Raw genomic sequence first — 22,975 nt, 5'->3', positions numbered from 1 at the left:
CTACTTTTGCTCTTAAAATTTAACCAAATCAAAATAGCGTAAGTGTATTCAAGCAATCAAAGAGAGTAAACAGATTCTTTTTCGAATGGAATCAAGTTTTCATTAGAGGAGTTTTCACTTCAACTAGAGGAGGTATAAACTATATTAAACACTACTATTTGTGTCCAGTTGTTTAAAAGGGTGCATTTTGTTAAAAATTGTTGAAAAATTTTCTCCGGCATACAAATAGCATCCCAAACTATAAAAGTCTTAAAAAAAGAAGAGATTTAGATTATTATTTTTTTCCCTGAAAAGACTATGTCAATATAAGACGAACAGAAATTAATTTAAAAAAACTTTTTCCACAAAATAAGTTTCTCAAAGAAAAGTAACGAACTCCATTAACCCAAAAATGAGCAAAAATAAAATCAAATTATCTACCAAGTGTGAAACTACCACAAATCAGTATCGATGAGTATCAAAAAACTAACAGAAATTACAATAAATAACAAAGTCAAACTCAGAACGAGCAGAAATTAAAATGAGTAGGGCTCAAAACCCCTATGCCTTCCTAAGGCCAGAACATAATTTGCACTTTTCTGAGAAAAATACAAATGAATTTGCATTGTCAGTTTAATATACATATACTGATATACTGATAATATGCATATACTGTTAATATTATTTGACTTATTAAAGTTATAAAAGTAAAAACATTTATATTTTTTTCATTAAAGTGCAAATTATGGTCTAGCCTTGGGAGGGCATAGCGGTTTTGAGCCCTACTCATTTTAATTTCTGCTCGTTTTGAGTTTGACTTGGTTTTTTATTGTAATTTTTGTTCGTTTTGGGTTTCATTTATTGATCGATGCTGATTTATGGTAGTTTCACGCTTGGTAGATTATATGATTTTATTTTTGCTCAATTTTGGTTTAATAGAGTTCTTTACTTTTCTTTGAAAAACTTATTTGGTTGAAAAAGTTTTTTTTAATTAATTCAAACTTAAAAGGTCATTAACTGATATCTATTTTTGGGTCGTCCTCTCCGACTTTTTATGTTAATGAAACATATTGTCTGAACACAACACTTCTTATAGGTTCGACAGCAACTGAGCCCTTGTGTATCTGACCCCAGGCGCAACTAGACCCCCGTGTTACCCAACTCCCGAATAACAGATCCCCAATGCAACTGAACCATCGTGTAGCTGAAACTTTGCAAAACTGAATCTACATACAACTAAAACCCCGTGGAACTGAACCCCAGTTCAACCTAACCATCGTCAAGTTCAACCCCAGTTTAACTGAAACTTTGTGCAACTTAAACCCCGTTTCTTTAAGCCCTCATGCATCTGAGCCCAGTAAAAATTAACCGTCTAGCCTCTCAACCCCCATTTAACTCAGCCTTCACTCAACACAACCTCCGTGTAATTCAATCCCTGTGCTATTCAATCCCCCTTTTTTTCAACCTCCATTCTGTTCACCTTTTGTGAAATTTTGCCTCATTTAACTCAATCTTCACTGAACTCCACCTCAGTTGAACTTAAGCTTATCTCACTCAACTCTCATTGAAATCAACCAGATTCAGCTCAGCCCTCTTCAAATCACAAATATAAATGCAAAATGTGATTCAGCCCGTTCTGTCAGGGGAAACCAAAGCTGATTCGAATGAAATAGTGTTTACAAAGGGTTAATTCTTTTATACCAATTTGATTTCAAAATATTCCAACCCCCCCTTCCTCCATCTAAAGATCTAAATTTATCCTTCTGTCCTATATATTTGAAAATTTGCATAGCTTTTCATGCCCATGGCACGAACACACCTGAAGGTCATGGTTGCGGCAATAGCTGTACCCTAGTACAGAGAAAGCCCATAGTAGCCAAAATCCTAAAGACACATTATAAAACACTATCTTATAAGAAAAACTTGCTCTCAATGCTGATTCGGGAATGATAGCAAATATTTAAATTAATAGAAAATATTTTCTCGGGAAAAGAAATTCTAGGAACTTGTAAAAAGAGCCGGAAACACTGACATGTCTCCCTTCTTCTGTCTTATTTCTCCAGCACTGATATGGCACTAGAATATCCTAGAGAGCTGTATAATGTTTTTTCAAAACTAATATTTATATTTACACGCTATTTTAATTTTTCCATGACAAAACAATTGTAATCTGGAGTATAACAAAGCTGAAACTATAAAAGGTCTACCACTGAAACCTCCATGATTGAAAATCCTAATTCTGATGTTCAAAATACCCCCATGAATACTTCCCTACCCAGTCACTTTTGCAATTGGAAAGAAAAAAAGTTAAAAAAAAACTAACAAGTAAAAATTTCATTCGATTAAAAAGATGCTTTTTAATGAAAGAAGCTAATTATGTTCGTTTTAACACTAAAATTAATTACGAAATTACGAAATCTTGATAATTACAAGAAAAGGACTTGATGCCCGAACGTATCTTCTTTTTCTTTCTCTTGAAATGGGCACTGAAATGGATAACCTTCTGAGGTTTTTGGACTTAGTATGTTATTCCCCCCCCCATAAAGGTGTACAACAACTGGTGACTGGTTTGATGTTACATAGCATACGTCACCCGAAATTTTGAAATAAGAGGACGATTGCTTACTATTCAAACCTGATTACAAGTATAATAACCACCACCGTCAACAGAAATTTCTTAGCCTGTAAAGCTTTGATTTTTACCAAATGCCTTTTAATTTTTCTTCAAAATTCTTTTGGACTTTGGTGTGTTCCTAGACTAGAGACTACATCTTATTAAATTTAACTGCGACCAGAGTAAAAGCTATTTCTAGTCTTAGAACTGAGGCCGAAATTCAACGACGCTCCCTCCTCCCCATGCATATATTAAAAAATAATAATTATAATATTTGTCCAAGTACGGGAAAAAAATCAAATGGAAACTGGATAAAATCCTACTTGAATGGGGTAATTATTAATTTTTTCATGCATGAAAAGATACATGCAAGCAGTATCCGGAAAGAGAAGCGTTTTTTTTGGATGCCAGTGATAGACCTTAGCTGCAATCGCGGCTGTCCTGTTTCGTTGTCTTTGGTCCAACTTCGTATAGTTGGGTAGCCATATGGGTTATATATGTTAGAAACTCCAAACGAAGCGAGGAGCATATTTTGAGCTTCTAATCAATACTAGCTTAAACTTATTCTTAGGCCACGGGTTGAGTTCAGCGAAACAAGCCATAAATTAAATATGGGTGAGTTACATAAGGTTTGAGTCAAAAGAGCATTGATTTAAAGGGAAGTCAAGTGGAACAAGGGTTTATTTAACTAGGGTTGAGTTGTAGGGAGGCTCATTCAAACGATGGTTCATTTATTTGGGGTTTAGTCGCACGGGACCCCGTTAAATGGGGGTTTAGTTACACGAGGGTTCAGTTAAATAGGGTTGATTTGTACGTGGTTCTGGTTAAACGGGGTTTCAGTTGCACGAGCATTCAGTTAAATGGGGCTGAGTTGTACAGAAGCTGAGTTACAATGTTTCAGTTACACCCACACCCCTGTTATACAATGTATAACATCATTGCAACGCTATCATGCATTTTTGTACTCCTAAAATGTATTTGAAATGTTTTTTTTTTAAATAAAGGAACTAAGATAAAAAAGACCAAAGGGTGCATGTCCTGCCTATGACCCATCGAAATATTGAATTGCCCAACCGGTGGAGCGTGTGCCCCAAGTTTGAAATCTCAGCTTTAACAAAAAACAAAGCTAGCTAACAATTTGTGTTAGCTCAAACTTCTCTTCCACAAACAGACTGTGGATTGGCAGTAATCATTGTCACTTGACAATTAGATTGTTTCGAACTGTCAAGGTATGTCTTATGCTTATGAATTTAATCTAGATATTTTACCCTTCGACTAGACATGCCTAGATATTTTGTATTAATTATGTATATACTTAAAGTAATTTTCAAGGGATCTTTAGTATGCACACTTGTCATTGACAGTCTTGATCAAATAGTTCGTGGTAACGAACTGTAAGTAAGGAGCGACCCTGCCCAATAGTACCCAAAACTCTAAAAAAAGGAGTTTTAATACCAGTCGATGCATGAAAAGAAAAAGAGTTTTATGCTAATTTCAAATATATAAGTTTTATCAAGTTTAGTCTTACCCATCAAAATTTGAGAGGCTGAAAAAATTTGCCTTATTTTCAAAAAGGGAAAACACCCCCTAAAAAGGATTAATCTTAATGCAAATCACATCATAAGATTCAGCGTATCAGAAAACCCTGTTGTAGAGGTTTCAAGCTCCTATCTGCAAAAATGTGGAATTTTGTTTTTTTGTCAAAAGAAAGATATGTTTATTTATTTGTTTTTTTAACAAGGGTGGTCGTATCGAGCCATTGGCCATAGAATATCATGAGAGGGCTCAATTGAACAAAAAATAAAAGTTCTAGTGCCTTTTTTAAGTAACTAAAAAATGGAGGGTAATTAGACCCCCTCCTACGTTCATTTTTTTCCCAAAGTCACCTGATCAAAATTTTTAGATAACCATTTTGTTCAGCATAGTCAAAAATATAGTAAATATGTCTTTGAGGATGACTTCATCACCCACAGTTCCCGGGGGATGGGCTGCAAGCTATGAACTTTGCCCATTGTTTACACATATTTTTGGTTATGGGGAAGTATACAGACGTTTTCAGGAGGTATTTTTCAGGTGGGGGGGGGGGGGTTGGAGCAGGAGGTTACGGGGGAGAAGCTTTCCACAGAGGATGTTTCATGGGGAAGGTTCATTTCAATGGAGGGGGCGCCGGATTTTCCTGCATTATTTAAAAAAAGATCAGAAATAAAAAAAACAAGTTTTTTCAACTGAAAGTAAAGAGAAACATTAAAACTTAAAAAGAACAGAAATTATTACGTATATGAGGGGGATTGCCCCCTAGTCATACCTCGGTCTTTCCGCTAAAGTTTTTTTTAGTACTTTCAAAAAAGCTATCTATTCTAATTAAACGGCCTTGCTGATTCAGGGGTTTTTGATTCGAACAAAATTCGAACTGTAGTGTAAAGAACGAGGTATTGACTAGAGGACGAACACTCTCATACACGTAATAATTTTTGTTCGTTTTAAGTTTTAATGTTGCTTCTTACATTCAGTTGAAAAAACTTTTTTTTATTTAATTTTTGCAAGAGATTAGCTTTTTTTATGACAAAATGCATCTATAAAAGCTGCATTGACTATCCTGAACTGTTTGATAAATCATAAGTGCATTTAAATCATATAAATCATAAGTGCAATACCGTCGTATTGAGGGCAAGCAATAGCATATATTAGTGTAGAGTATTTTAACAGTTTTTCAAGAAGGGTTTAAGTATTTTTGTATATATTTTGTAGAAGTCATTTTGTATATGTGATATTTTTTAGGAGTGGATCCGATTGGTTGAGTGTGACCCCTTTTGCAATGAGGAGCATTTTGAACTGGATTAAAACCACATACAATAATCCTAAAATCTACATAACAGAAAATGGTGTTAGTGATAGAGCTGGAAATTTGGATGACTTTGCGCGAGTATATTGGTACAAACACTACATCAATAATGTACTTAAAGGTGAGAACTAGTCAAAGATTTTGAGAGCATCGAGAAATTTTGAGAAGCTTTGAGCATCGGGCTTAATTTTGGTACAATAAGCTCCAAATACAAGTAGGATCAACCTTTTTTAATTTTCCTTAACTTTTTTATTATACAGGTTATGCTTAACCCACTCCATTCTCCCTCTGTAACCCCTTGAATTGAATATTTTATTTAGGATTAAAGTAATTTTGATTTAACTAAATTATTCCCCTTATCAAAATTGTACTAAATTATTGCCGAGACTAAAAGTTTAGAAACACCTAGCAAAATTACAATTTCTTTGAAACCGATCTCATTTCCTGCCATGTTTGTTGATTGTTTCCTTTATTGTAAACTACCTTACCAATGTTCGATATTATATCCTAGAAATCGGTAAAGATACCACTATAAAGTTAGGAGTCTGTAGCTATAATGATAGTATGAATGAATGTAGTGGTGTATTAGGCTTATGACCTTACCATGTATAGCAAATCGCTATAATAGAGAAACAGCTAGAAGTATAAGTATCTAGCATTTTTGCAATACCTATTGGCCTACCTATTATGAACAAATATACCAATTACTGGCATCTATGGCCGTATCTTGGTTTGTTGTTTGGGGAGGGTTATTTTTTCGGGGAGGGGTGGGATACAAAACACTTTAAAAACGCATCAACAATTTATTTAAAAGCATTTTTGTTTATTTTTTACGAGTCGGACGATTTTTTTTTTGGGGGGGGGGCAAAACCCTGTTACTTGTCTGTTAGCTACAATACACGCGAGAAGTGCAGTTTGGCTAATGCTAATGAAATAAAACAAATATGATGAAAATATAATAGTTTAGAAACAAATTTTCAATATATATTTGCACACTAGGGGGGTGGGGGGTACAGCATAGCATATATTAAATACGGCGCCTAGGGCCCTTCCCCCCCCCCTAGACTTCAAAAAACTAAAGTCTAAATACTGTAAGCGCAGTGACAAACCACGCTTTATAATTCAATTTTCCATTGAAAGAACCTGTTTGACAAGTTTCTTTTACCATCTATCTTGCGTGTCTTGTAGCTATTAAATAAAAAAAACAAGTTTTTTTTAACTGAAAGTAAGGAGCGACATTAAAACTTAAAACGAACAGAAATTATTCCGTATATGAAAGGGGCTGTCCTCTCCTCAACGCCTCGCTCTTTACGCTAAAGTATTTTATTGTTTAAAAAAATAAATTTGTGAGAAAGAGTCAAACTTTAGCGTAAAGAGCGAGGCGTTGAGGAGGGGACAACCCCTTTCATATATGGGATAATTTTTGTTAGTTTTAAGTTTTAATGTCGCTCCTTACTTTCAGTTAAAAAAAACTGGTTTTTTTTTATTTAGTTTTTGAACGTTTTTTAATAAATGCAGGTTTTGATTTTGGCTCACCGTACATGAATAATTAAAACAAAATTTCCATATTAATTTACTTTTATTTGGTTAAATGGCTTTCTCGAAACTTGTTTCATTTTATTTACGAACGTTTTTATTAGTAATAAGTATACGTAACTTATGAATTAACTTACGTAACGAACTTCTATATTCATATATTTTCAATATATATATATTAGGAGGTTTGCCCCCTAGTCAATACCTTGCTCATTAAGCGAAAATTCAAATTTTGTTCCAGTTCTTTATAAATGACCGCTTAATCACAAAGGCCGTTAATTAGAATAAATAGCTCTTATGAAAGTACTAAAAAAATCTCTGGCTTAAATAGTGAATTTTTGACTAGAGGGTGAACCCAATCATATATGTAATGTTTTCTGTTCTTTTAAAGTTTTAATGTTGCTGCTGTTGCAGCTGAAAAACTGGTTTTTTGTATTTAATTTCTGATCTTTTTTTAAATAATGCTGGGAAGTCTGGTGTCCCCTTCATAGCAATGTTCCTTCCCCCATGAAAAATTCCTTTGTGGAAAGATCCTCCTACATAACCCCCGACCCCAGGCATGTACGCAGGAATTTGTTTCTTGGGGGGTGCCAATTTGTTTCGGGGGGGGGGGGCAAATCCTTCGAACCCATTATTCTGTGAGAAAAATCAGAAAATTATGGGAAAATGAAAAAAATCGTGAGATTTCGGGGGAGGGGGCGGAGACCCCCCCCCCCTGCGTACGTCCCTGTCCGACCCCCCCCCCCACTACCAGGAAAAATCTCCCCTGAAAACGTCTGTATTGTATACTTCCCAATAACCAATACTATGTGTTAACATTGGGTAAAGTTCATAACTTTCAGCCCTCCTCCCGGGAACTTCGGGGGATTAAGTCATCCTAAAAGACATATTTATAATATTTTCGAACATGCTGAACAAAACGGCTAACTCAAAATTTTGATCAGGTGATTTTGGAAAAAAATGAGCGTGGGAGGGGGCCTAGTTGCCCTCCATTTTTTTTGGTCACTTAAAAAGGACACTAAAAATTTTAATTATCATTCCAATGAGCCATCCCACGATATTCTAGGACCACTGGGCCGATACGATCACCCCTGGGGGAAAAAAAATAAACACGCACCCGTGATCTTTCTTCTGGTAAAAAATGCAAAATTCCACATTTTTGTAGATAGGAGCTTGAAACCTCTACAGTAGGGTTCTTAATACACGGAATATGATGGTATGATTTTCATTAAGGTTCTATAACTTTTAGGGGGTCTTTCCCCCTTTTTTCGAAAATCAGCCACATTTTCTCAGGCGCGTAACTTTTGGGTAGGATTAAACTTGATGAAACTTATATATTTGAAATCAGCATTAAAAATTGATTCTTTTGATGCATCTATTTGTATCAAAATAAATTTTTCTAGAGTTTCGGTTACCATTGAGCCGGGTCCCAATAACCAATAGGCTACTATATGTTAACATTGGGTAAAGTTCATAACTTTCAGCCCTGCTCCTGGGGGCTTCGAGGGATTAAGTCATCCTAAAAGACATAATTATAATATTTTCGACCATGCTGAACAAAATGGCTATCTCAAAATTTTCATCAGATGACTTTGGGAAAAAATGAGCGTGAGAGGGGGCCTAGTTGCCCTCCATTTTTTTGGTCACTTAAAAAGGGCACTAGAACTTTTAATTTCCATTCCAATGAGCCCTCCCACGATATTCTAGGACCACTGGGTCGATACGATCACCCTTGGGAAAAAAAAACAAAAAAACAAAGAAACAACAAATAAACACGCATCCGTGATCTTTCTTCTGGCAAAAAATGCAAAATTCCACATTTTTGCAGATAGGAGCTTGAAACCTCTACAGTAGGGTTATCTGATACGCTGAATATGATGGTGTGATTTTCATTAAGGTTCTATATTTTTTAGGGGGTCGTTCTCACTTTTTTCGAAAATCAGCCAAATATTCTCAGGCGCGTAGCTTTTGATAGGTAAAATTAAACTTGATGAAAGTTATATATTTGAAATCAGAATTAAAATCGGATTCTTTTGATGTATCTATTGGTATCAAAATTCCGTTTTTTAGAGTTTCGGTTACCATTGAGCCGGGTCGCTCCTTACTTACAGTTCATTACCACGAACTGTTTGAAAAGAACAGTACCAAACTCCCTACCCCTTTAGATACGACTTCGCTGGCACCTAAAAACATGGTTTTAGCTTAAAAAATCATGATAAAACATAAAGCTTGTATTGTATAAATCCATTTAAAATTCTAACAGTTATGTTCATACACAGTAGATAATAAAAATTTTTAATGTACTAAGTCTAAAAGTAGCAAACTGCACAAACCCTTAATCAATGGTTTTGGGTTTTTACCCAAATATTATTTATTTATTTTTTTTATTTAATATTTTTAATTTTTAGTTATTTATTTAATAATATTTTTATTTAAGCGTTTTTAAAGAACTAAAAAGTAGATGATCATTATTATGGTCTGAAATGTTAAAATAAAATACTAAAATGCTCTAAGTAATAACTTTTTTGTGAATCGAACCTATGACCTGTCCTCAAATATAATATTTTCGGATCTATCAGACCATTTTCCTATTTACTTGTCACTACTTTCGCAACCACTACCTCTACGCTCCTGAATTAATATCCCAACACCTACTCGAAATTACAGCTCTACAAATATAAACCATTTTATCGATTGCCTCAGAACCACTGACTGGTCCGATGTCTTAAATTGTCAAGAGGTAAATTCTGCCACAAATGGTTTTGCGCAAAGGTTAAGTGAGATTATCCATTCAACTTTTCCTGTGCAAGAATTAGTTTGAAAATTAATGTTAGGAAGACTAAGTCACTAAGGCTAGGAATAAGTGAAGATGAAAAGGTGACTTTAGGTTATGAAAAGATTGATCAGGTGGGCAGCTTCACTTACCTTGGTAGTATTATTAGTAAAGATGATGGGAGCAGTGAAGATGTTAAAAACAGAATAACCAAGGCTCAGGGTGTTTTTTCACATTTAAAAAAAGTCTGGAAGAATAGGAAGATAAGTATGCAAACCAAGATTAGAATATTAGAAGCTACAGTGATGACAGTGGTCAAATATGGCTCTGAAGCATGGACGCTCCGAAGAGCGGATAACGATTTGCTAGATGTTTTCCAGAGAAATTGCTTAAGGATTGTTCTGGGTACCCGGCTGACTGACCGTATTTCAAACAATAGGCTATACGAAAAATGTGTTTCAATACCGCTCTCTAGGGCTATAATGAAAGAAAGGTTGAGGTGGTTAGGACCCGTTGTATGGATGAAGGATGACACATTGCCAAGGATTTTTCTTTTCGGCCAGCCGTCTAAGGCTTAACAGAAGCCAGGTTGCACTCGGCGAGGTTGAGAGGACGTCATAAAGAAAGATTTAAAGGAAATGGGACCTTCGTGTTCGGACCTAAGAAGGGGTGCTTTGAATCGATTTGGATGGAGGAGGAGCGTGCGTAGCTGTGTTGGCCTCAGGCGGCTTGGTGCTGCGGTGAGTTGTTAGTAGTAGTAGTAGTAGTACTAAAGTCAGCCGTTGTTATTCCAGTTCTTAAGAAGGGCGATCCAACTGAGATAGGCAATTATCGCCCAATCTCAATTCTTCCTGCTATATCCAAAGTGCTCGAGAGAATCATCTTCAGACGTCTGTTTCCCTTTCTTTTTGACAATCAGCACTCCGTATCATTGATTTCTCCTCACCGATATGGCTTTAGGCCAAAATTCTCAACTTCTCATGCTCTAATTGACGTCACACAGTTCATACACTCACAACTCGACCTTAAAAAAACTGTATTGGGCTTATTTTTGGATTTTTCTAAGGCCTTTGACATGGTCGATCATAGTATTTTAATAAGTAAATTAAATAGTTACGGTGTTCGTGGTGTTCCCCTCTCTTGGTTTGATTCTTATCTATCTGGAAGGGTAAAGAGTGTGAGCCTGGGTGGAGTATCCTCTCAGCCCTTACCTATTCAGAAGGGTGTCCTGCAAGGCCCCATTCTAGGCCATATTTTATTTCTCCTATATATCAATGATCTTGTTATAGACCTGGGCCCTTCAGTGTATCCTGTATTATTTGCTGATGACAGCAACTTCTTCATCACTGGCACCAATCTACCATTTGCAATAACCTCTGCTCAAGTCCTTCTGAGCAGAGTCCAGGCATGGTGCCTTACGAATAACATGACCATTAATAGCAAAAAAAGTCAAATAGTATTATTCAGAACCCCCTACAACAAAGACGTTATTCAACCTGCTCTTGGTCTCAGGTACTCCTCCAACATCCTCCCACAAGTGGAGGTTGCCAAGTTTCTTGGTGTATTTATTGGCTCATGCTTGTCATTCTCTAATCATATTTCTTACATAACAGCAATAATATTGAGACAAGTAGCTATGATTAACTGTGTGAATTATTTTCTTCCTCCTGACATCCTAGTTACCCTCTATTATTCCTTAATTTTTCCTTACCTTTCATATTGCAGATCAGTTTGGGGAAATACAAAACGGTCCTTCACTAAAAAACTCAAATTTGCCCAAAACTGCGCCATTAAAGCAGTTTTTCGGCTTCCCCGTCTATATCCAACTCGTGATTTGTATTCAGATTTTGGCATAGCTCCACTTGATCAAATCATACAAAAACTAAACTTATTGCTTGCTTACTCTGCTTTCCACAATAATCTTCCACCTCAACTACTAACCTATTATAATATTAATAATTCGGAAGCCCACTGTCTCCGCTCATCCAATAGAGCCTTTATAATTCCTAAATGCGTTTCAAGTGCTGCCCAGCAATCTCCCATTTACAAATCTATTATTCAATGGAACAAAATTCCCTCCAGTGTTGAACTAGCTACAAGTTTCTGTAAGTTGTATAAAAATGTAACAAAACTTGATAATATATTTAATCTTTCCATTTTTAACAAATTTGCTCTAATTACCCATGTTTTATTCTTCTATTTTTTTTTCAGTGTTACTTTAATTTTTTTCTTTTTTTGGTCCTTAACACGTTATCTTCTAGGATCTTTATTGTTATTGATGTTCGTGTTATGTTTTTATTCGAATAAAATTGAATTGAATTGAATAGCAAACTAGTATACCAATCTTGGATAAAATGGTGAGCATTATCATCTACAAAATCATTTAGTTGTAGAACTCTTTCATATGTCTCGAGGAAATAATACCTTTATCTTTCCATAAATTCTTTAATAGATTTGAAATTTATATTTCAATTGATTTCTATTGATTTCTATTGATCGATATTCATATTGATTTCTAGTTAGTAAAATGAAATTTATACAAGCCTAAAGTTAAAAATCAATAGTAAATATTCTTCAAATTTATTTTGAGTTCTATTTAACGAAAGTTTAACGTTTTATATTCTGTGTAAATCGTCATGTATTTACGAGTGTTAATTTTGGACAGTCTTAAGAGATTCCAGGTGTTTTTCGGAGAAAATCAGGGAATCAACGAAAAAGTAGGGGATAGTAGAAACACTGCCCTGTCAATAACGACTGTACTGATTACTGACACCTAGAAAGACAGTTTTCTCCTTTGGAAAAATTGTAAAACATAAAGATAGCTTTATAAAAAAGCATTTAAACATATAGATAAACATATCTATATCTATTAACAGACAATCCAACATAAACATATAGATAGTTTATAAAAAGTTAAGTACGAATATCAAGGACAGTGAAAATGAAACCTAATATTTTAATTTATACATTGTAGTTTTATGTTATCTTATATAAATACAATCTAAATTTAAATATAACAATCAATCAATCAATGCGAACAAACATACAATACATATTAATGTAAATGAATAAATAAATCTTAAAACAAGTGAAACTTAAATTGAATATGCAAATCAAGTTTGAATCGAATAAAATTAACAACAAACAAGAGTTTGGGTATTGCCTCACTGCAGAAGCCTAAAACCTACTGCGTCATTGGCGCCTTACTGAAAACTATATGAGTCTTGAACAGTCTTGGAAAGTATAAACAAAATCAAATTCAATATTAGATATATAATGATATTAATTGTTAAAAAAGATCCATCAGTTCAAGATTTTTTTTTTTAACTGCAATTTTTATTTTCATTTTCAATGCTGTAAGAACTGGAAAAGAATAAATTTGTAATATACGAGTTATTCGTTTTCAGTGAAGCGCCAATGGCGTAGAAGGCTTTAGGTATTTACAGTTAAAGAAGGGGGCAGTATCCAAATTTGATTTTTAGTGAAACTATATTTGTCTTGACCAATCTTGGAAAGAACTAATAAATTAAACTGAATATTTGATGTATAATGATATTAATTGCTGAAAGCTCATCAGTTCAAAATTTTACTGTAATTTTAATATTTATCTTGAATATTAAGTACAAAAGAAAACATTTGTAATATTATTCGTTTTCAGTAAAGCGCCAATGAAGCAGTAGGTTTTAAGCATCTGCAGTGAGGCGATACCCAAACTCTTGTTTGTAGTTACTTTTATTCGATTCAAACTTGATTTGCATATTCAATTTAAGTTTCACTTGTTTTAAGATTTATTTATTCATTTACATTAATATATATTGTATGTTAGTTCGCATTGATTGTTTATTTAATTTCTGTTCGTTTTGGTTTTCATTTATTTTTTAATGGTAATTTCTGGTCGTTTTTAGTTTGAATTTTAACAAATATTTGTAACAAAAAATTTCGACTATTAAAAAGGGCACTAGAACTCTCGATTTCCAATCGAATGAGCACCCTTTGAAGTTTCTACGACGACCCCTTCCGCATGAAGTGCCTCTGGGAAAAAAATAAATAAATAATAATAAAACATTGGAGCCGTATGGCCTTTACTATAGGCAACACTACAGTGTTGCCTCTGAAACTTGAGATTAAGTTTTAACTTAGGTCAAGCTTTAGTTAAACTTAAAGCATCATATGTATTGATAGTATAATTAGCATATTAATAATATAACTAACTGTAAGGTACAACTACTAATACTACTATTGCTACTATTAATACTAGGCTACTACTACCACAACTTTAAACAACTACAGCTACTGCTACTACTAATAATGCTACTACTACTACTACTACTACTACTACTACTACTACTACTACTACTACTACTATTACTATTACTACTACTACTACTACTACTACTACTACTACTACTACTATTATTATTACTACTACTACTGCCAATGCTACTACTAGTCTTACTCCTACTACTACTACTACTACAACTACAACTACTACTATTACTACTACTACTAATACTACTGCTACAACTACTACTATTACTACTGTTTCTACTACTACTTCTACTACTACTAATACTACTGCTACTACTCCTACTACTGCTAATACTACTACTACTAATGCTACAACTACTCCTACTACTACTATTACTACTACTACTACTACCTCTACTGCTACAAATGTTACTCCTACTCCTACTACTACTGCTACTACTAATGCTATTACTACTGCTTCTGCTGCTACTACTACTAATGCTACTACTACCCCTACACCTTCTACTATTGCTACTGCTACTATTACTACTACTACTACTACAACTACTACTACTGCTACCACTACTACTGCTACTTTTAATATTACTACTACTAATGCTACAACTTCGGCTACTACTACTACTACTACTTCTACTGCTACTAATAATAATGCTACAACTACTCCTACTATTACTGCAACTACTACTACTACTACTGCTGCTACTACTACTCCTACTACTACTACTTCTACTTTTACTACTACTCCTACTACTACTACAATTAAAGCTACAACCACTCCTCCTGCTACTATTGCTAGTGCTACTACTACTACTATTACTAGTACTACTACTACCACTATTACTAATATTAATACCACTACTACCACTACACAGCTGCTACTACTACTACTACTACTACTACTACTGCTACTACTACTACTACTACTACACTACTACTACTAACACAGCTGCTCACGCTCCCTTCCATCGTAAGCTATTCAAAAGTTCCCTTTTGGCTCCCTCTTTTGAAGTTCCAGTTTCCTTATCTATCAACAAGTGAAATGACATCATTCTTAGACAATTCTAAAAAGGGCTTATGCATGGGAAGACCTGTTTTCATTCAGCCCAAGATGGATGGCCCAAAACAAAGATTGTTGACATTCTATTATCCGTAAAATTTGTCCCAGTTATCTCAACCTTTCTCTTATCAGAGTCCTAGAAAGTGAGACAGAACCCCATTTTTCGTACTGCCTACAGCGTGAAATACGATCAGTTCTCCGTAGACAATTCCTCTAAAAAGACCTAGCGAATAATAAGTTGTAATTTAGCTACCCCTTAAGCCCCTGAAAAGATTAGAGTAGTTTTTGTGCTTTGCTGAACATAAATATAAAAGGGACATATTTGATTTCCTCTTCCAATATAACGTTTTAACCAATCCAAAAATCTCAGTTTGAGAACTGTTCAAAAAATTGTCTTGTTTTGTTTTTTATTAATTACTTTAAGTATGACTATCAGCTCTACACCAATCCGTTCTTGAGAGAAGAAATAGGATGTTTTATGAGTTTTACTCTTCCGTTTTCATTTTTTACTTCATTTCTGATTTATTTTTTGAAGAATTACGTAAACATTACTTTACATTAATTATAAGAAAGAGAAAATTCTTCATTATCCTTTTAGCGTCCTATTGAGTCAAACCAAATAATTGAACAGACACTTTTACTTTAAAATGAAAAAGAATAAACAGCAGAACTAACGATCCTAATCCGGGACTTTTTTTTTTTCTAATTTAGGTTATCAAAACTTTCCAAAGCCTTTTAGATTCGAAAGTAAAAATTTGGACATTTTCTTAACTCCTACACCACAAGAAGATTTTTTGGCTGAACCTACTGCTACTACTGACAACTCACCGCAGCAGTAAGCCACCTGAGGACAACACAGCTACGCACGCTTATCCTCCATCCCAAACTGTTCAAAGCCTCCCTTTTTATACCCTCCCATGAAGTTCCCATTTCCTTTAAATCTTTCTTTATGACGTCCTCCCAACCCAGACTAGGACGACCTGCTTTCCGTTTAGCCCTAAATGGTTGGCCAAAAAGAACAATCTTCGGCAATCTGTCATCCTTCATCCGCACAACGTGGCCTAGACACCTCAACCTTTCTTTCATTATAGCCCTAGAGAGCGGTATTGAAGCACATTTTTCGTACAGCCTATTGTTTGAAATACGGTCAGTTAGCCGGGTGCCCAGAACAATCCTTAAGCAATTTCTCTGGAAAACATCTAGCAAATCTTGATCTTCTTTTTGAAGCACCCATGATTAAGAACCATATTTGACTACTGTCATCACTGCAGCTTCTAATATTCTAATCTTGTTTTGCAGACTTATTTTCTATTCTTCCAAAAAGCTTTCGAAATATTTAACTAGATTCAACCTGCTAAATGAAAAATGATTTTACTGGGATTGTCAATTACACATTTCTTAATTAGATTAAAAATTTTTGAATAGTATGTCTTATTTTTTCCCTGCTGGGAGGGTGAAAACTTTATTCTCTTTCTTTCCCACTCAGAACGTCACTAGTTCTTTTAGTGTGCTTCATAAATTGTGCTTGGACTTTTACCCTTGATTGAATTATTTATATAAATGGCAGAATAATTCAAATTTTAACTATTACTACTAATTCTTTCAACTCATTCCATTGCCAGGCTAACTAAAAAAAATACAGCTTCTCTTTATTCTTCATCCTCCTTATTAGCCCCTAGTACTACTTTGCACCCCCAATTAGTATTAACAAATAGTTTAAGGAAATGAAGCAAATTGTGGAGGAGCAAAAAACGAAGAGATTTCCTGCCAGTGACAACTAGGAGGATAAATCTGCAGTTATTTGGGTAAGACCTCCACTCAACCATCCTCAGTTCACAAAAGTAAATACTACTACTACTACTGCTGCTACTGACAACTCACCGCAGCACCAAGCTGCCTGAGGCCAACACAGCTACGCTCGCTCCTCTTCCATCCCAATCTATTAGAAACCTCCCTATTTACACCTTCCCAGAAAGTTCCTATTTCTCTTAAATCTTTCTTTATGACATCCTTCCACCCAAATTGCGGACGACCTGCTTTCCATTTAGCCCTAGGCAGTTGGAAAGGACAATCTGAAAAGGACAGTCTTCGGCAATCTGTCATCCTTTATCCGCAGAACGTGTCCTAGCCATCTCGACCCTTCATTATATCCCTAGAAGGCGGGATTGAACAACACTTTCCACAACCTACTGTCTGAAATATGGTTAGTCAGCCGAGCACCTTGAACAAACCGTAGGTTCTTACAGACAAGATAAAACAAAACAAACATAAAAAAAAGTTAACCGAGGCCCTTTCTAAGCAACAGTAAAAAGGTAATTAAATAAAAGCATCAAACATTGAATGGCAATTCAAACCTAGGATGTTATTTTGAGTAAAAACTTTTCTAACACTAATCTCTTACCAGAGTACAGTATTATCAGAAATAGGACGTGAAATGGCAGTTTGTGAATCAAAATACTATAAATAATCGGAATTTATAAGTTCAATTTAAATAGTCAGTTTGGCCTTTTAATATGGAGAGGAAGTTAGAGTCTTAATGTTGCTCTTCACATTCATTAACAAAATCTAAATATTAAACAACAACCATTTATAGTATACAAGACCTTGAAAGATAGATAATCTTAATATTGTTATAACAATGGTTTTAAGGATTCTACACCCTAGAAAGTGTATGTCCATTCTATCTATACGACCGCTCATTCTATAGTAACCTTATATGCCCCAAGGGCATAGCTTGAAGCCCTTGCCCTGGGGCTCTGGGAAATTGTGCCAACCCTGGAACCATTTTTATATGTTCTTTGGACTATTTTAAACAAAATTGCTACCACACAATTTCAATCAAATGCATTTGGTGAAAAGAAGAGTAGCTTGGTGGGGGGGGGGCGGGGGCTCTACTTGACCTCCATCACTTCTGACAGTTAAAAAATACCGAGAGAGGCCAATTTCAACCAAATGAGAAACATATGAGGCTTATATAACCAATCCTTCCTTAAAATCTTAAATTCCCCTTAGTCATAACTTAAAACCCTCGCAGTTAGGCTCTGGTGGTTTGTATCAACCTCAAAAGCCTTGTTATATAATATTTGGACTATTTTGAATAAAAGGACTGCCTCAAAATACCTATTGGATTAATCTCAGGAAAACACGACGTGTATGTGTGTATATATCTGTGTATGTGGGGGGGGGGGGTAGTTGTGCTGGTTACTTTGACTCTTAAAAAGGGCATTTGAACTTATGATTACCAATCCAATGAGTCCCCTCCAAAGCATATACGACCACCCTTTTTATAAAAAAACCTTATATGCACAAAGGGCATAACTTATAACCCTTTCCCTGAGAGCTGTAGGGGGGGGAGGGTGTCTTCCACACAGATATAATTTCCGAAACCTTCAACTACGATAAATAAGTTATTATTTCAACATTTTGATTGGAAGTGTTACGGCAAATGCTGATCGTGGAATGGGGCTGTTTGCTCTCAAATCACTTTGACTCTTAAAAAGGCCATTATAACTTCCAATTTCAAATCAAATAAGCCCTATTTGATGTTTATAGGACCGCCCATTCAATAAAAACATTATATACCCTCATAAAATAACTTACAACCCTATCCCCAGGATGCTGGGTGGCTGAGTCATCCCTTGAGACATTATTGTGTGTTGTTTGAACGAACAGATGCGTTTGGTGAAAGGTGAGGTTGTAGAAGAGGGGGAGGGGGTTAAATTCCGTCCATCACTTTTGACGTTTAAAAAGGAACTAGAACTTCGAATTTTCAACTAAATGGCTGTTTTCTAAAGTTAGACAACCCTCACTTCGATAAGAATCCTAAATACCCCCTGGACATAACTTACAGCCCTTGCTCCTAATCTCAGGGTTTTTTCAACCCTAACAGCCTTGTTATATGTTTAAACTATTTTTAATACAATAGCTATCAAAATTTCTATTAGGCGTATTTTGGGACAATACGACGTGCGTAGGTGGGTAGCTGCCCTCCGATCACTTTGACTCTTAATAAGAGCACTAGAGCGTCTGATTACCAATCCAACGAGTCCCCTCCTACGTTTACATGACCATACTTTCTATAAGAACCTTATAAGCCCCCAGGGCATAACTTACAACCCTTACCCTGAGGGATGGGGGTATTTGTTATCCTCAAAGACATAATTTCAAGACCTTTCAAACACGTTGAGCAAAATGGCTATCTCAAAATTTTGATTGGAAGTGTTTGGATAAATGATGGGCGTAGGGGGGGGGGGTGCATTTGCCCTCTGATCACTTTCAACTAATAAAAAAGGCACTAGGCTAGTTATTTAAATTTCCAATCGAATGAGCCATTTTTGAAGCTTCTAAAGCAAAACTTTCTATAAAACCTTATATGTTCTAAGGGCATAACTTATGACCCTTGTCTTGAAGTCTATGGGGGGGGGAGTTGTCATCCTTAAAGACATAATTTCCAGACCTTTCAACTACGTTTAGAAAAATGGCTAAATCAAAATATTGATCGAAAATGTCTGGGGAAATTAATCGGAGGGGTAATTCTCCCTCCGATTAACTTCGACTATTAAAAAGGGCAATAATCTTCACAATTTCCAATCGAATGAGCCCTTTTTTAATTTTTACGACGACGCTTTCTATAAAAACCTCATTGACCCCCAGGGCATAATTTACAACCTGGGACTTGAGGGCTGTGGGGGGGGGTTGTCATACTAAAAGACGTAATTTCTTAACCCTTCAACTACGTTTAACAAGATGGCTATATCAAAATCTTCACCAGACGTGTTTGGAGAAATGATAGGCGTGGGGGGGGGGGCATGAATACCGGGAGACTATTAAAAAGGGAACTAGCTCTTTAAATTTCAAATTGAATGAGCCCTTTTTGAAATTTCTATGACAAAGGTTTCAATAAAAAAAACTTATGTGCCCCCAGGCCATAACGTACAACCCTTGCCCTGAGGGTTGTTGGGGGTGGGGTGTGTCATCCTCAAAGTTCTAATTACCAGAACTTTCAACTGCACCGAACAAAATGTCTATCTCAAAATTTTGATTGGATGTTTTTGGGGAAATGGTGGGCGCGAGAGAGAGTCAGTTGCCCTCCCATACTTTAGACTATCAAAAAGGACACTGGCCCTTTAAATTTCCAATCGAATGAGCCTTTTTTGAAGTTTCTACGACAACGCTTTCTGTAAAACTGTATATGCTCCCAGGGTATAACTTACAACCCTTGTCCTGAGGGGTGTGGGGGGGGGGGGCTGTCATCCTCAAAGACGTAATTTCCAGAACTTTCAACTACATTGAACAAAATGGCTATCTCAAAATTTTGATTGGATATGTTTGGGGAAATGGTTGGCGTGAGAGAGGGTTAGTTGCCCTCCAATAACTTCCGACTATTAAATAGGCTCTGTTCCTTTCAATTTCCGATCAAATAAGCCCTTTTTGAAGTTTCTACGACAACATTTTCTATAAAAACCTTATATGCCCCCAGGGCATAACTTACAACCCTTGCCCTGAGGGCTGTGAGAGGGGTTGTCATCCTCCAAAACTTAATTTTCAGAACGTTCAACTACGTTGAACATAATGGCTATTTCAAAATTTTGATTGGATGTGTTTGGGGAAATGGTTGGCGTGAGAGGGGGGTTAGTTGCCCTGCAATCACTTCTGACTATTAAAAAAGGCTCTGTTCCTTTCAATTTCCGATCAAATAAGCCCTTTTTGAAGATTCTACGAAAACATTTTCTATAAAAACCTTATATACCCCCAGGGCATAGCTTACAACTCATGCCCTGAGGGCTGTGAGAGGGTTTGTCATCCTCCAAAACTTAATTTTCAGAACGTTCAACTACTTTGAACATAATGGCTATTTCAAAATTTTGATTGGATGTGTTTGGGGAAATGGTTGGCGTGAGAAGGGGGGTTAGTTGCCCTCCAATAGCCCTTTCAATTTCCAATCGAATGAGCCCTTTTTGAATTTCTAATCAAATGAGCCCTTTGCTTTACCGTTATTTCGTATTCGCTTTATTGCCAAAAAGACGATGGATCCTAGTAACCGTTATTTTCCAATTAGGAAAAGACGCTAAACTAATTAAAACACAACTTAAACAGACTTCGTACCACATAGGCTATCTGCATAAAATTTAAATTCAATAAATTAGTAAAGCTGATTTTTTTTATGTAGCAACAATGGATGGTGTTGATGTGAAAGGATACTTTGCTTGGTCTCTGATGGACAATTTTGAATGGACTGCCGGATACACGTAAGCATCTTCATTACTTTTTCCCTACAAGTTTCTTAATATCTTCAAAACAGAGACGTGTTGGAAAAATGGTCATCTTGTCAATACTTTAAGTCAGACAGCCTACACAAACGGGTTAAACCTGAATGAACGATAGTTCAAGAAAGGACAAGACAATGGCTAGATTGTACTAAATATCTTTTATTAAATGTACTATTGCTTTCTTGTATAAAGAAAGAAAATGTCGCACGACTAAACCAAAACCACAAAAAAGTCTATACGGCATTAAAAAGTGTTTGGAGATAAGGAGGTTCGTCACCAAATGTCACCTCTTATTCCAAGGAAAGAGATAAAAAGAGGAGGGGCTTTGTTTTCTTAAATTAAGGAGCCCAGGAGCTGAAACAGAGGATGTAAAGTATCTTCGAATTTCGAAGTATAATGTTTAAGCTTTTCATATTTTTTTAGCTCTGTTTTATATTTGATTCTTAAACCAATATTTTTGCCGAACATGTGTACCCCAATTTTTTTTTTTTTTTTTTTTTTTTTTTTTTTTTTTTTTTTTTTACAGAGCTCAAGAATAAGAAAGAAGGGAATCTGGAATCCATGGCTGAGGAGTGAAAGATCTAAAATTTTTCATGTAAGAGTTCCTAGACGTCCAAAATCTGATAATGAGCTCTTAATAAAAACAAAAATAATATTTTTGGCAAAGTCGCTCTGGAAATTGCCACAACCGGAATAATTTAGGGGACAAAATTTTATTGAACTATAAAATTTATTATCGATAAACATTTGTTTATATATGTTGCTTTTGTTTGTGGCAGAAGAAATTAAAAACATATAACTGTAGGAGTATATATTCCGGAAATGGTTTCTTAGAACTAAAGCTTTACTACTGAGTGAGCTGTTTCGCAAACTTTTATGATAACCTGTTCAACAGGAAGTCCTGCGAGGGGAAAAATTCCGCAAACAACAAATAAAAGAAAATATAGACCTTCTGTTGATCCACTTTTCCTGTCACCCTAACAAGTGAATTTGTGAAAATAAAACTGATCCCCCAGGGATCAGTTTTAGGGCCTGTGCTATTTTTTATTTATGTAAATGATCTTCATTGTGTAGTAAAAAAATCAGAAACTTATTAATTGCTGTAGACTTTGTCATCCGAATCCTTCCTGTCCCCATAGTGCCAACTATAATTCGCCTTCTTCTGATGTCCTTGTTTGTTTTGCTAATGACAGCACACTTGGCACTTCGGAAAACTGTGAATCAGAGTCCTTACCTTAGACCTTAGATCCGCCTGTGCATCCAGACGCACCCAGGGCATCAAGAATGAGCCGCCAATCTTCCCGCAGGTTTGCTGCTGCAAGTATGTTCTCCCACTGAGGTTGGATTGATGTGTGCATGTTACGGAGATCTGTCTGGTACGTTCGACGCAGGGTGTTCCTAGGTCTGCCCCTGTGGCGTGGGCCCGATGGCTGCCAATAAATCGCTGCATTTGGTAGTCGGAGATTGTCCATACGTAGTATGTGGCCAAGGTATCTTCATCGGCGGACTCTTATGATATATATCACAAGAGGCTGGCCAGTCTTGTCACGGATGGATTGGTTTGTTATTCTCTGCTGCCAACGGATCTTGAGAATTCTTCTGAGATATGTGCTTTCAAAAGCAATTACTCTTCTCT

At 35.7% G+C, this 22,975-nt stretch overlaps 2 protein-coding genes across 2 annotated transcripts in view; both read left to right on the top strand.

Moving 5' to 3' along the window:
* LOC148947364 (lactase/phlorizin hydrolase-like) overlaps positions 1 to 22,975 on the top strand; it is a 232,719-nt gene that overhangs the window by 33,900 nt on the left and 175,844 nt on the right. Inside the window, exons 3-4 of the mRNA XM_089095777.1 lie at positions 5,372 to 5,556; positions 21,240 to 21,318. Of these exons, the coding sequence (XP_088951903.1) occupies positions 5,372 to 5,556; positions 21,240 to 21,318 (264 nt within the window). The remainder of the gene's footprint in view (positions 1 to 5,371; positions 5,557 to 21,239; positions 21,319 to 22,975) is intronic.
* The window catches only part of LOC148947365 (uncharacterized), a 511,279-nt gene that overhangs the window by 400,277 nt on the left and 88,027 nt on the right, over positions 1 to 22,975 (top strand). The window lies entirely within an intron of this gene.

This window comes from Artemia sp. Qi Xiang Cuo, chromosome 10, assembly GCF_049724085.1.
Source record: "Artemia sp. Qi Xiang Cuo chromosome 10, ASM4972408v1, whole genome shotgun sequence".
NCBI lineage: Eukaryota > Metazoa > Arthropoda > Branchiopoda > Anostraca > Artemiidae > Artemia > Artemia sp. Qi Xiang Cuo.
This window is presented reverse-complemented; position numbering and strand designations above follow the sequence as displayed.